The sequence below is a fragment of the Sycon ciliatum genome, chromosome 7, assembly GCF_964019385.1.
Source record: "Sycon ciliatum chromosome 7, ocSycCili1.1, whole genome shotgun sequence".
Lineage (NCBI taxonomy): Eukaryota > Metazoa > Porifera > Calcarea > Leucosolenida > Sycettidae > Sycon > Sycon ciliatum.
In genome coordinates, this window is record NC_088649.1 from 24557111 (window position 1) to 24571184 (window position 14074).

Consider the following 14074-nt stretch of genomic DNA (forward strand, 5'->3'; position numbering starts at 1 on the left):
AATTCTGTCGGGACACCCATATGGCCATACTGGGCCATAGTCGAGTTGCACACTCTGGGGTTATGCGCTCTTGGTTTGTACTCGTGCAGTAAATCAATACAGGTCTGCTCTCGATATAACAACTCTCACTTGTACATAAACCTCGTTAGTACATAAAAAATCAAATCCCGCGCCGAAACAGCATCACTCCCATACAAATTTTGTTCTACACAACATAATCCTACATAACATAAACCTCGACATAAGACACGCTACGGCGGTCCCCGACGTGCGCACTCTCGATACAACATAAATTCACGTGCACGGTATGATCAAGCGGTAGCTGTAGCTAGGCAGTTTAGGCCAGTTTAGTCCTACATAACGTAAACCTCGGCATAACGCACCCTACGGCGCAGTCCTCGACGTGTACACTCTCGATACAACGTAGATTCACGTGCGCCGTACAATCAAGCTGTAGCCGTAGCTAGCCAGTTTAGTCCTATGTGCATATATTCTGTGGCATTGATGGTATCTGATGTCGATGGTGGTACAGTGTGTATATGTTTGCACGGTTGAACCCGCCTTGTAATACTCTTCATTTTGAGGTGCATCCTGTATTTTATACACAGTTTTCTACATAACATAACTCTCGATATAACATGATGTTTGCGTGGTCCCAGAGATTACGTTATATGGAGAGTAGACCTGTAATAGGCTTTCGGCCTTTGGCCCCAGTTTGGGGAATCCCTCAAATACGTACCCAAATATAACAGAGCGAAACAGTTGCTGTCCACAGATTTGTGTACCCAAATATAGCATGTTGCCACCAGCATGATCATATGAGTCCATATTTAAAATATATAAGTCTTGACACTACAATTATAAGCGATGTCGAAGAGAAGTTCGGTGCAAGAATTGACCAGTCACGCGACATAGAGACTGTAAGCCACTGCACGAAAGTTTCTGTTCATTTGGTAGTTTGCGGGAGAAGAGCGTGCAGACACGAGACAATGAGTGTGCTTGCTGAGTAAAGTTCTGTTGAGTATCTAGCTGCTGGGAAGAAGAGAAAGACGGTCCACAGAGCGAGGTGAACGACGTTTGTCAAGAGAGGCAACTTACACTTGTTTGGATCAGCTGTAGCTTGGATCCCACGAGCCGTTTGCATCATGCAAGCTTCGAAGCTACTTGTACGTACTGACTAGTTCTGAAGTTCCATTCTTTGTTGTACTGTGTTTTCAAGAATAGTATACAGTTTCTAACATTAAAAGTTGGACGGGTCTTCCCTTGCATGCTCTCTCTCATGCAGCACACGATAGAGTTGGATTCAGAGACATCATTCACAATTCTCTCGCTGATTAATGCCTCTACGATCACCTTGTGATTATGAGTTATGCATACATACATACATACATACATACATACATACATACATACATACATACATACATACATACATACAGTCATGTACGAAACAGCTTGCTGTATACTGCATTTGGTACATAATAATAATAATATCTTTATTAGGATGACCCAGAGGCGTGTCGCCTATCAAGGGGTTCACCGCTTTGAATGGTGTACTTGTAGATGTAGGAGCTAAAGTGAAAGTAGTGGAAAGTAAAAGTTGTGCAGCGTGAATGCGTTGGGGAGCACACAGGGGGGTTATGTACATGGCGTGGGCATACTGGAGAGAGAAGCACTATGTTTGCAAGTGAGTTTGCGAAGCTCATTCTTGAAAACAATAATGGATGGTTATGCAGTTAGACTTGGTGGGAGGCAGTTCCATAAGAGGGAGGTTTGGAAGAGAAACAACAATTTTGATGTGGTCTTTGCTATGATTGTATTACCGTATTTTCGGAGTATAGTGCGCACCTTTGTATAACGCGCACCCCCAATCTTCATTGGGGATGCGCACTTCAATCTTCATTGAAGTACATGCATTTCATATTCGGAGCATAGTGTGCACCTGCGATTTAGGGCCTAAAATAGCACATCTAAAGTGCGCACTATACTCCGGAAAATACGGTACATACATGTTCACGCGCTCAAGATTTATTAAGATAGTCTAACTCTGCTTCCTTTTGACGTGGGTCCGCCAACAGTGAAAGTTATGTGGTCGAGCTTTCACACTGTGTTCTCCCAGTTGGCCTAGCTGGGCGAACAACCTCTGTGTCATCCTTATAAAGATAATATCGCGATTGTGGAGTTTCCAGATCCAAAAAGGGGAGGATGCAGCTTTGCGCAATGTCGAGAAAAACGCATTTGAAAACTGAGTTTCCGTTATGATCACTGTATGTTTCAAATCTTTGTTCTCACGATAGCCACTGGCCAATAAGAGATCAGAGAAGAGGAATATTGAGGAAGAATTGGGTGGGCAGAGTCTAGGGATTAATGACTATTTTAAAAGCGTACGGGCAGGGGTGGTCGCTACACGAGCATACAGAGTTGTGGAACAGCAGGGATATCAGGGATTTGAAGAGAGCACGAGAAGGGATTTCGCGAAGCTGGGTGGGCAAGCAATTAAAGTAATTTTAAAAGGGCCTTGTACAGGGGAGAATGGAGACAGCAATCAGTCCGCGCAGTTGGCAAGTGCCAAGTACGAGAGCGAATTCTAACTTGGCTTATCTTCGATAACCGACGAAGAGACAATAGTGGTGAAATAGCAGTGAATAAAACTATTAATTTTAAGAACTCAGATGGTGAGCGGGAAAAATATTGAAATTGTGGGTACGGAGACATTCCACGGCATAGGGGGACTCCTTGTCAGTTTTGTGATAGATTCTGCACGTTTGACTGTTCAAAATTTGGTTTAGTTGGTGGACTCGATCGCATAACTCGTGCTCACAATTTCTATGTTACATTTTAATGTAAAAAAACTATTTGTGCACTCATAACCATGTATAAAACAATAATTATTATTGATTCAAAATTTTGAAGGACGCTTCACGCAGCTTCATTATACTTGAATCGTTTGCAGGCAACCTGCCTATACTCAAGAGAGCACTGCATTTCACACAAATCCATTAGAGGTAACGGTACCTCTAATGGATTTGTGTGAAATGCAGTGCTCTCTCTTGAGTGTAGGCAGGTTGCCTGCACACCATTCAAATTATTATTGAAATGAAAAAAATTCCAGAACGTTTCCTCATGACTATCATCAGTTGAACATCGTCACATGGTGAGAATCACTAAAACAACCAGTTATATAGCTAGAATAATAATCACAAATGGCAGCTAGCAGTTGCACATAGCGTCATTTCCACCAGCAGGTCGAGCTTATGCATTGAATGTGAAAATGGTATCTTCGGCGCATAATGTTTCTTTACTTACAGTACACAATCTGTAGCATGGGCCGTTGTGGTACTCGTTATAATCTAGAAAGTCGATAATGATGAAAATGCTCCGTTGTAAATTCTCAGTTTCAAACAGGAGCCACAATGTGTCGTGTTCTTCTACACAATTAGGGTACCTCAACTCGAACTTTCCAAATACGGTCTCTCCGTTGCATACGTCACTTCAAAATAAATAAATAATTGAACTCACCAAATTTTCAGGCATGGCCCATCCTCAGGGTGACTTACATTCAATGGGTATGAGTGGCTTTGTGTTTGATTTGTGTGAGTGGCTGCGATGGGGTCTGCGAGTTCTTAGAAAGGTTTATTTATGCTCTTCTCTGCGTGTAAATCTGCTATCGCATGCTGTCCTTTCTTTTGTGTATTCCCAGGCCCTGTGTCTGGTCGTGACGTCCATGTTGGTAGGAGCAATGTGATGCCAGTACCAGTTGTTTCCCGTGCCAGTGTGAGAATGGAGTTCTCATTTCATGCCCAAACATTACCCGGATGTGAGTTCTACCTTGTCTCTCGTCTGCATGCTTAGGCCATATAGGGTATGCACTGTATGTGGAGGGAACGCTGGTCACCTAATTCTAGATTACACCTGAAACCTGGCAGGTCCCTGGCACCGAAATTTTAATGCACCTAAATTACATGTTTTACAGAACTGTGAAGACTGCTCAGTAGCATAATAAGAAGGAGAAATACTTTAGGAATGGGCTTGCTTCCACATTGAAGCTCGCGCTATTCCGTCGACTTGACTCTTGACACTTGACTGACTCACGACTGCCATCCAGAGCACACGAGAAGTCGAACGAACCTTCAGAAATTCTTCAAAAATAGTTAAAACACCTGTACGTGGCGAGGCGTGTATTTGCTGCCCAACATGTACGTGGTCTGCTGTTAGCTCAACGTTGTCATTAGTGTATAACACGTTATTTTCGGTGTAATTTTACTTAATTTCGGTAGAGATTTCAGGCACCTAAATTTAGATTCCACCTAAAAGGCACTAGAGTTTGCACTGTATGTAAAGGGTACGCTGGTCACCTAATTCTACATTTGCCTAAAACCTGGCAGGTCCCCACTTCTCGTGTGCTCTGGATGGCAGTCGTGAGTCAGTCAAGTGTCAAGTAAAGTCGGTGGAATAGCGCGAGCTCCGGTGTGGGAAGCAAACCCTTTTCTTACAAATCATCGCCGACGTCGCAACCACTACTTCGTAGGTCCCTGGTACCGAAATTTGAATACACCTAAAGTTACATGATCATACAGTACTGTAGTGTATGCTGCCTCGCAGGATAATCATCAGTCAACAAATTTACGTTGTTCACAGTCCATGCCTAGTGCAAGAGTTCCTGAGACCGGGAGTGTGCAGCTTCTGACTTTTTCTGCATGTCTGTCCGTACTAAGTCTTATACTTAAAAAGATAGGGTCTGTTTGTCATAATTCTCATAACAAGGACACACTTCAGGCTCATTACGAAGATCTTGAAAAGATTTTGGTTTCGCGAGTATACTTTCAAGCCTTCTCATCAGGTGAAATACAGTGTGTCCTTTTTATGAGATTATCGCATTTTTGTCTCAGAGGAAACTGTCTGTTTGTCACGCTAAACTTCCAGAAATATATCATAGTATTTGATGCAGATCTGAGGCGGAAAGTGGCATGGTGCCCACGACTGAACTGCAGTTGTGCAGAAGTAGATCTGCATGAATCCTGCATGCACGCACTACTAAAAATCGATCAGTCCAAATCTACAATAATGCCGTAATCCCGGAATTGTTCCGCAACGGCAACCCATCAGAGCTGCACGCTCTGAGTTTCATGCAATCTTGCCTACAGAGTTCTATGGATGGGATGAGTGAGCAGAACGCAGGTGTCGCCATGTTGCACAGCGAGGTGAAGATGAATGTGCTGTGCCTGAGCATGAGCGGTGACACTCCACTGAAGAAATAGTGAAAGACCAAGTCAGGTTATGGATTTTTCCCAACTGCACAATCAGGTGCAGGTTAATTTTCCCCGTTTGGATTTTGCGAAGTAAAACAAAGTTCAAAAAAAAATTTGCAGGAGTAGAGAGCGACTTCCCCTTTTGTGTACGTACTTTTCACTTTCTTTTTCCTCTTCTTCCGTGGTTGGTCTCACCCACTCCTCAATTCATTCGGCGTTCTTGACATGCTATGAGGTGCAGAAATAAATAAAATGAGGTAGACTTGAAAAGCACAGAATATCTTTCAAGTAAGGGGCGTCCGTAAAAATCGATATTTTTCAAGACGATATTTGTTCATTAAATTTTCTCCCAACCCCCCCCCCCCCCTCAAAACGAACATACACATGTTTATGCAGAGGATGGATATCTTTTTAATGAAGGGCAATCGCCTCATGAAACGTGACCAGCTGCAACTCTGAATTCACCATACATCTATATGTAGGTTTACGTTGCCACGGTCGCACAACCTTGCCGTGGCTATGTTCGTGTGTTCACGAGGTTGACTTTCACTTTGTGTAGGTCATAAACAACATGTTTGCACAATGCCCGTCCATAGATGAGTTCGATATTTTTTCACAAAGACAGAACAGGGCTCGAACCCCCTCCGTCAAATGAACAAATATCTTCTCTAAAATTTGTTCGATATTTGTGGACGACCCCTAAGGTCGAAGGGTACCAATAAAAAATTGAAAACGAAAAGCTTTCGTTTGGGGGTGGGTGGGTTTGATGGATTTTCGTTTTGGAGATAATTATTGAATGCAAATGGAGGATACCCAGTTTCTTCTGGGTGTTGAAAATCGATATCAATTATAATAAATCGTTTCATTTTGTAAAAACAATCGGTAACCCCGGATGGCCCCTAATATAATCTCCTGTGTGTTGTGCAGACCGAAACGAGTGTCTAGACTACTCTGCAGGTTGCAGTACAGATGCCCACTGCCACAACACCTTGGGATCCTTTCAATGCACCTGCCGATCAGGGTACACTGGTGATGGAATGTCTTGCACAGGTAAGTTACATGTAGAAACCGTAACGACTAGACAGAGTTGTGAATTATTCATGCATTTGGGCTACTCGCATACTATGCATGTATTCGTCGAAAACAATTGACACCAGACACGAGAGAGCTTGAAAGCTGAGGGCCCTATGCTATGCTTATTTGCCCAGCTCATCATGAATATTTATCGATCTGATGGAAGCGTTTTTGCTATGCACTTATGTAGCCGATCAGTTTTAATCCGGCGACTGCTCGACGTCGTCAGGCACAAACAAACAAACAGATATGGAATTAAAGCGGTGTGGACCCTGGCTAGCGCCAGACGTTACTGAAGTAACGACTCTTGTATAGCTACGAAATAAATATTCATGCTATCATCATCATCATCATCATCATCATCATCATCATCTGCGTTGCCGAAAAAATAATAAAAGTAAAATTTTAAAAATAATAATAAACGGCATTATGCAGCTGTGTAAGCAATAGATGCACAGTGCGACTGCCAGGCATCTCTGTCAGATGCCAACTGGCAATTCTCATGCAGAGACATACCAGTCCACGAAACGATGTTGTCAGCAAAGGAAATCTTCGGACGACCACGCTTTCTCTTACCATCCACGACACCAAACATCACGTCACGTACAAGCTCGCAGACCTGAAGTGCGTGCTTTCGAACCTGCAGGTTTGTTACACTCATAGTACTATTTTGCACTCATAGTACTTATTTTTGCACGCATAGTACTATTTTTGCACGCATAGTACTTATTTTTGCACGCATAGTACTATTTTTGCACTCACAGTATCTATTTTTGCACTCATAGTACTATTTTTGCACTGCAACGGTTTTTAATTAACAGCACCGCCTTTTGCACTGTGAAGCCGAAGAAAAGGCTGTGTCTAAATTCTAAACTTTACGTGTAGTCTGGCTTACGTGCGGAATTGCTTCAGAGCCATGCACCGCTTCAAACGAATAGATTCAGTTTGATCTAGTTCTGCCTACAGAGACAAATTATTATAATGAGAATGCAGGTACTTCAATGAGAAGTGCAATGCATCAAGCTGTTGCGAGGTTTACCACCTCTCACCCAAAGCAAGACAGGTGCTTGCATTCTTATGCCTACTGCAAGCTTCACCGGAAATTCGCGACGGGCACAAGACTCCAAAAGACCGAGAATCCATCAAGCAAATAATACACATGATACGGTAGTTTTGTAGATGATCGCACTTAATTACTTACCTTTATACTCAGTAATGGGTTTGCTCCCACACTGGAGCTCGCGCTATTCCGCCGACTTGACTCGACACTTGACTGACTCACGACTGCCGTCCAGAGCACCCGAGAAGTCCGTCGAACCTTCGACTCGGCAAACCGGCAAGAAAGCACCACTCCCGGCTCAATACACAATGTTTCGGGGAATTCACCCCTCATCAGTTGAGCTTGAGTAGGCTGAGGAAGATTGTGGCTGAAGAGGCAAAGTCGCAACCACTATTTCACACTGTTTATACTTAATACTGTACAAGAAGAAATATTCGTCTGGAATTTAATGTCGTCTTTTCGTCCAAAACGCTTTTGGACTAAATTAAATGCCAGACTAGTGTCCATTTGCCCAGCTTTTCTATACCCTCTTATGATCCATGGACGAAATTTTCACCCGAACAAACTCCCTTTCTTTGGAATTGGACGAAATTATTGACAGACGAAATTTTCTGCCTCTACAGTAAATCATAGTAGAACTAGGCTGCACATCCTACTTCAAAATACCTTGAATTGCCAAAACGTTGCTTAGTAGATACTGAGACAGTAAAGTAAAATTGAGGAAATCACATGGAAACGAGTAGCATGCATCATTCTCAGGCGCTGCTTATACTGTGGCAAATACTGGTACTTCACTTCTCTTCTGCTCAGATGACGACGAGTGTGGAGATAAGACCGACCATTGCAGTTCTAATGGCACATGCAACAACACAATGTACCTGTGCCGCAGGGTACACAGGTGATGGCTTCTTCTGCGCAGGTAAGCCAACTCACCGCTAATGTCGCATATTAAAGCTGGGCTTATTCCTTTGGAAGCTAATGTGAGGGCTAGGCTTCTATTCACCCCAGGCTTCAATTCAAACCAGGTATTTCTATGTTTTTCAACACTAGGCCATGTAAAATATGAGCCGTCGACTGACTAAATACACCTTAGAACCTGGTTTCAACTTTCATCAAAAAGTGACGCCAAAGTTATTCAAAGAAAACGTGACCGCGATCGATCGTGAACCTGCTATCTTTCCTAGAACCCTGGGCACTGCGTTGTGCTTGGGAATACATTGTACAGTCGTCCCTCTCTAATCCGGCACTTTTTTATCCGGAACCCTTGCCAAGCGGCGCACTTTCTGACGACACCACTTTTTTTCGTTCTATTCCAACATCTTAATCCGGCACTTGAATTCCGCCTCCGGCAGTGACTTTTTAAAACGAATCGCTCAAACTGCACGTAGTTATATTTCATAATCCAGCAGTCGTAAATCGCGTACCGCACAGGTGCACTCCAGGCTAGGCCAGTCTGGTCAATGTTGTGCAGGAGACAACGGCAGTCAACCATACTTTCTTATTTTAGCAAGGAGTAGTGTCCTGCCAAATTTCAGGTGTGTGTGTGTGTGTGCGTGTGTGTGCAAGAGTACATGTGAACATGTTCTCTGTTTTACTTTATCACTGTGTATATTCCCGGAGAACAATTGAGAATATAAAGCCGTGCACCAAATACTTGGGTCGACACGGAAAAACCCTGCGTTTCGACGTACATATGATACATGCATGCATTTGGGTAGGGCCGGGTCAGAGGGCAGGATTTCTTAATCCAGCACCCTCGTTAATCCAGCAGAAAACGCCGTAGCAAAAGGTGCCGGATTAGAGAGGGACGACTCTATTCCTTTACGTTCTAGTTTATTGCACCCTTCATAATTATACCTTATACATATTACTGGTAATCTGCAATGTCATTTACAATTTCCAGTATCACCATCTCTGAAGAGCCTTTGACAAGTGAGACAGCTGTCCGAAGGAAATGTTTAACCCGCGAACCCTTCGTTGTTTGAGATTATTGGTATAAGCAAGAGTACCCCCCCCCCCCCCCCCAGAGAGTGCAACGCCTGATCCAACTCATCATAGGGTCTTGGTAGAGCGTCATAGACGGATCTTTGCGTCATAACACGGTACACATCTGAGGGGAACCCGGGGAGTTGCGGGTACTCTCGGATCAAAAACAACGGTGCCCTGCCTCGAGACCGGCCTTGCGCTGGTGTGGAGTGTACGCATGACATCAGAAGATCCGATTACGCTCGAGCAAGACCCTATGCCGAGCTGGATCAGGCATTGCACACTCTGGGGGGTTATGTACTCTTGGTGTGAGTAATGGCTACCGAGGGTAGCAATGGTCGACTTTAGAGCGCATGGCGGAGGAGAGTTTTATGTATTTTAATTAAAGTTGCATACGTGTCTTCTGTTTTCGCCTATGTCTCCTCTTGTTCTCCTCCTGTAGCTGAACAGTCTACAAATTCTCCATGCACTGGCCTAAATAGATTGCCCAGATGTGCCTCAGTAATTGGGCTGTTCCTTACAGGGTGTGTTTAAGATAGCTATTTGGACTGAGCACCTTGTGCATGATCATTGTATAGTGCTTGCGGATTGACCAGCTCAGGTATCATACTGGCACTCTTCATATCCTCAATCCAAGTTACCCGATGCACAGAAAAGAACCAGGCATTATCACCATCATTCCTCGAGTATTGCTGCAAGGACATAATCTGTGATGAAAACGAGAAGGGCCGAACGCTTACAAGTCATCCATTGTTTGTGTGTATTGGTGGTATTTACTATTCGACTAGGGAAGTCCCAACAGGCATGGCCTTGTAACAGGGAACCCTAGGTGAATCTTTGCGTGGTGAGCAAAAGTGTGCAACACCAACAAACATGAGCAAGAAATCGGCGAATCAGAACCTGCAACAATTACCACAACACTGATCATAATGAATTTAGAAGTTGCGACTTCGGCGGAAAAAGTCATGACGTTGATTGTTCCAACTAGGAATTAGGAACTGTGTATTGAGCAGGGAGTGGTGCTTTCTTGCAGGTTTGCCGAGTGGAAGGTGCGACGTGCTCCTCGTGTGCGCCGGATGGCAGTCGTGAGTCAGTCAAGTGTCAAGTTCGGCAAGAAGCGTGTGTTCCTAGTTGGAACAATCAACTTACTTGATGACTGGTCATAATGCTGCAGCTAAGCTCCGGGTCGTTGAATGTCAGTATGACGTCATTCAGTGTTCTGGTGATTCTTCTGGCTCAAGTTCAGGCAAATCCTGTTCCAAGATGTCCTGAGTTTTTCATGCGAACAAAACATTATTTTGTATGACTGCTGTAGACCTCTAGCGTGTAGTTATAAAACCGTGTGTTTGTGTGCTGCTGCGTCTTTCGTTTGTGTAGTCTCCGCAGGCCCTAAGTCTCTCAAGGGTGCTAACAGTGGAGCACCGACACATTTGCCTTGTTTGGGAACGCAAGCAGCCTTGGTTATGCTCCTAGGCGTGGTCCTACCGTGTGCACATACACTGGTGTAGAGGGTGAAATGGTTATTCATTCACATGCTTACACAGAGTGAGAGCAGCTGACTTTCTACGGAGCCACCACCGATCTGCCGCATCCTTTTTTTGTGTACTGCGATTTCTGGTTTTGCTTTGTTTGCAGCGTAGAGATTTGCTATAGCGATACAATTAATTTTCGGTTTCCCGTTTTGTTGCACAGTATATACAATTTCTTATTTGCATGGTTATTATAGGTTTCATGCCACATACCGTAGTGTAGTGTAGTAAAGCGTGTCTCATATTTCAGAGAAGCCTCTTTGAATGCAAGCCTGATTTTCAAGATACACTAGCGTCACGTAAAGCCTGGTTTTAGTGTCGACACACATAGAAATACCTGGTTTGAATAGAAGCCTAGGCCTGACATTTGTTTCTACAGGAATACGCCGCCCGGCTTTAATACTCGGCATTACGGTATAATTATAGTCGCGTAGAGTACCGTGCCCCACGTTGTTGATATCTGGCATTCCCGCTGTGTGCGTTACACATTGCATTTCTAACACCTTATCAATTTTCTTTGTGGAATGGATTTTTGTTGTAAGTGTAGTTCCTTGGTCCTCATCTCTTCTTATTTTTGACTTGCCTTGTTATTGTGAAACATCACTGATTCAGTAATGACAATATAACTGAGTTTAGGGGGTTAGAAAATCAGTTTTGATATGGCCAGGTTTGCCCATTATACAAACAGGAGCCGGCTTGATGGTGGAGCATTGAAAAAATAAAAGTACAGTCTCCAATACTACATACCACAGTCTTTAATAGTGGTACTTGAAGTACGCAACTGCTTCACAATACACACAGGCGAAGGTTGAGAGATGGACCAGATAAGTAACCGAACTCACAATCAAGTCAACTTTTTGGCCTCGAGCGGACGCTTTCATGTCTTTTCCTTTTTTTACATGAAGTGTTGGGGCCGAACAAGAGAGGTTTCTTACTCACTAACATAACTGACAACAGGAACAGGTAGGTAGATGGGAACGACATTTGACTAAGACCAGGACGAGCGGAACGACGACATGGTGATTGTTGAAGAGAGCGAGTTGAAGAGAGAGGCAACGCAATACAAAGGGCCTGGGTAGCTATGTCAAACATGGGCGCGCAAGTAGCTATCCAGGGCAAATGAATAATGCATGAACTAATGAATATGAACTAATTACTTGTAGGCATAACACACCACCCCTCCTTGAAAAAGAATCCCGCGTCATCGCTGAGAAAAAAAGAAAGAAAAAAGAGAGAAAAAGATAAAAAAATGACTGGGGGAGAAAAACACACACACATTTATTTATTCAACATCTCCTGGCCCGTCCGAAGACTGCCAATAAACATGAGAGGTCAGGTGATAGCCAACCACGGCAAGCTAAAAGGGAAAAAAAGAAAGATGCTGGCAGAGAGGGAAAGGAGATAGGGAGAGAAAAAGAAAGGGAGGCACATTAATAATACATGGGATCACTTCGGATGAGACAGTGTGGAAAGCTGAACTGTGAATTTCCTGATATCCTGGCATGTCTTAATGCTAGTAGGCAGGTTAGACCAAAGGGAGTATGCTGAGAAGAAAGGGGATTTCAAAAACAGAGAGGAACTAGCTCGGGGCAGTGATAAGGCATTGCGTGTTGGTCTAGTGGTAACAAACCAGTTGTACTTGGCAATATGTTTCGGGACTTGGGCTAGGAAGATTTTTTGCACAAGGATACAAAGATGCTGCTGATGTCGGGCAAGAAGAGGGTGCGTGGAAGCAAGTTTATAAAGACAAAGGGAGGCAAATGTTTGGTCTTTTCGAAACAGAATTTTCAGAAGCAAGCGTTGATGTACCTCCAGTCTGTGGAGTAAAGTCTGAGACAACCCGCACCAAGCTATATCGCAATAGTCAAATATAGGCAAAATGTACGACTTAAAGAACAAATTTCTGCAGTTATCATTCAAGTGTTGGCAGTGGGGTTGTAGCATACCTAAGGACGCACTCGCACGCTTGCACACAGACTGGACTTGTGGAGACCAGGAGAGTTGGCGGTCGAGAATAACGCCCAGGTGCTTGTGCTCGTTAACAACTTTAATAGGTGTACTATTTAGACCAGGAAAATACAGAAGTTGAGTGGGGGGCGAGGGAGAGAAGAACATGGCCTCGGTTTTGGCGAGGTTAGGCTTCAGTTTCCAGGTTTCCATCCATGTTACTGTAGCGTTGACCCCGGACTGCATGGAGGCCGTGAGGTTGTCTGCCGAGCTGTCGGAGCACATCAGAGCAGTGTCGTCAGCAAAAAGACTTACATTTGGTACAAGGGCTGGCAAGTCATTAACGTACAGTAGAAATAGGAGCGGCCCAAGTATGGACCCCTGGGGTACCCCAGACACGACTAGTAATGGGTCTGATAGGGAGGTAGATACTCTGACAGTCTGGTGGTGGCAGGAAAGATAGGATGAGAGCCATTGCAGGGCTGGACCGTGTACCAAGAAGACGGACTCTAGCTTTGCAAGCAGACCACGATGCCAGACGGTGTCGAAAGCTTTCGCTAGGTCAAAGAACACGATGCCAACATGCCGCCTGAGGTTCCGCTGGGTGTAGATGTCTTGTACTAGACGTGTTAGTTGGAAAGTTGTGGAGTCTCCACGGCAGAAACCGGATTGAGATGGTGAAAGCGCTGGGGTGACGTGGCAGTACAGAGACTCAAAGAAAATACGTTCACAGACCTTGGACACAGCGGGAAGGAGAGAGATTGGTCTGTAGTTGCCAGCCTGAGAGCGTTGGCCTTTCTTATAGATCGGGACGATAACAGCAGATTTCCAGACGGACGGAAATACTCCTGTACGATATGACATGTTAAAGAGCAGGCACAAGGGATAGGACAGAGATGGCGCAAGCCATTTGAGAACCTCATTGGGTATGCCATCTTCGCCAGGGGACTTACAATTCTTCAGGAGTTTGAGGTGCTTACAGACGGTAGCAGTCGTGGTAACGACGCGTGTGAGTGGTGCGCTAAGTTCAGGGGCTGGGGACAGCGATGGAATGACCCAATTCGGATCTTCCGGAATGCCGGATGAAACAAACTGCTTGTTCAGTGTGTCTGCAATCGCCTTCACATCGTGCTGGCGGTTGCCATGGGAGTCCGTCAGGTACTGGATTGGCGCGCGGGAGGTCCCGCGGCACTGGTTGCGAATGAATTGGTGGAGTGATGGGCGATCGG

At 44.5% G+C, this 14074-nt stretch overlaps 1 protein-coding gene across 1 annotated transcript; it reads left to right on the forward strand.

The window, feature by feature from the left end:
* Nucleotides 1-979: 979 nt before the first annotated feature.
* LOC135820624 (uncharacterized) lies at nt 980-11489 on the forward strand. Its single transcript, XM_065333665.1, has 5 exons — nt 980-1166; nt 3701-3817; nt 6177-6299; nt 8194-8302; nt 10747-11489. Exons 3-5 carry the CDS (start codon nt 6219-6221, stop codon nt 10875-10877), a joined length of 321 nt encoding a protein of 106 aa, XP_065189737.1. The 5' UTR covers nt 980-1166; nt 3701-3817; nt 6177-6218; the 3' UTR covers nt 10878-11489.
* The last annotated feature ends 2585 nt before the right edge of the window (nt 11490-14074 follow it).

Bases quoted from the DNA above. Each gene is read 5' to 3' on its own strand.
- LOC135820624 (XM_065333665.1), top strand. From the start codon at position 6,219: ATGCCCACTGCCACAACACCTTGGGATCCTTTCAATGCACCTGCCGAT. The intron at 6,300-8,193 runs GTAAGTTACATG...TCTTCTGCTCAG, and splicing joins TGATGGAATGTCTTGCACAG to ATGACGACGAGTGTGGAGAT. The intron at 8,303-10,746 runs GTAAGCCAACTC...TCGTTTGTGTAG, and splicing joins TGATGGCTTCTTCTGCGCAG to TCTCCGCAGGCCCTAAGTCT.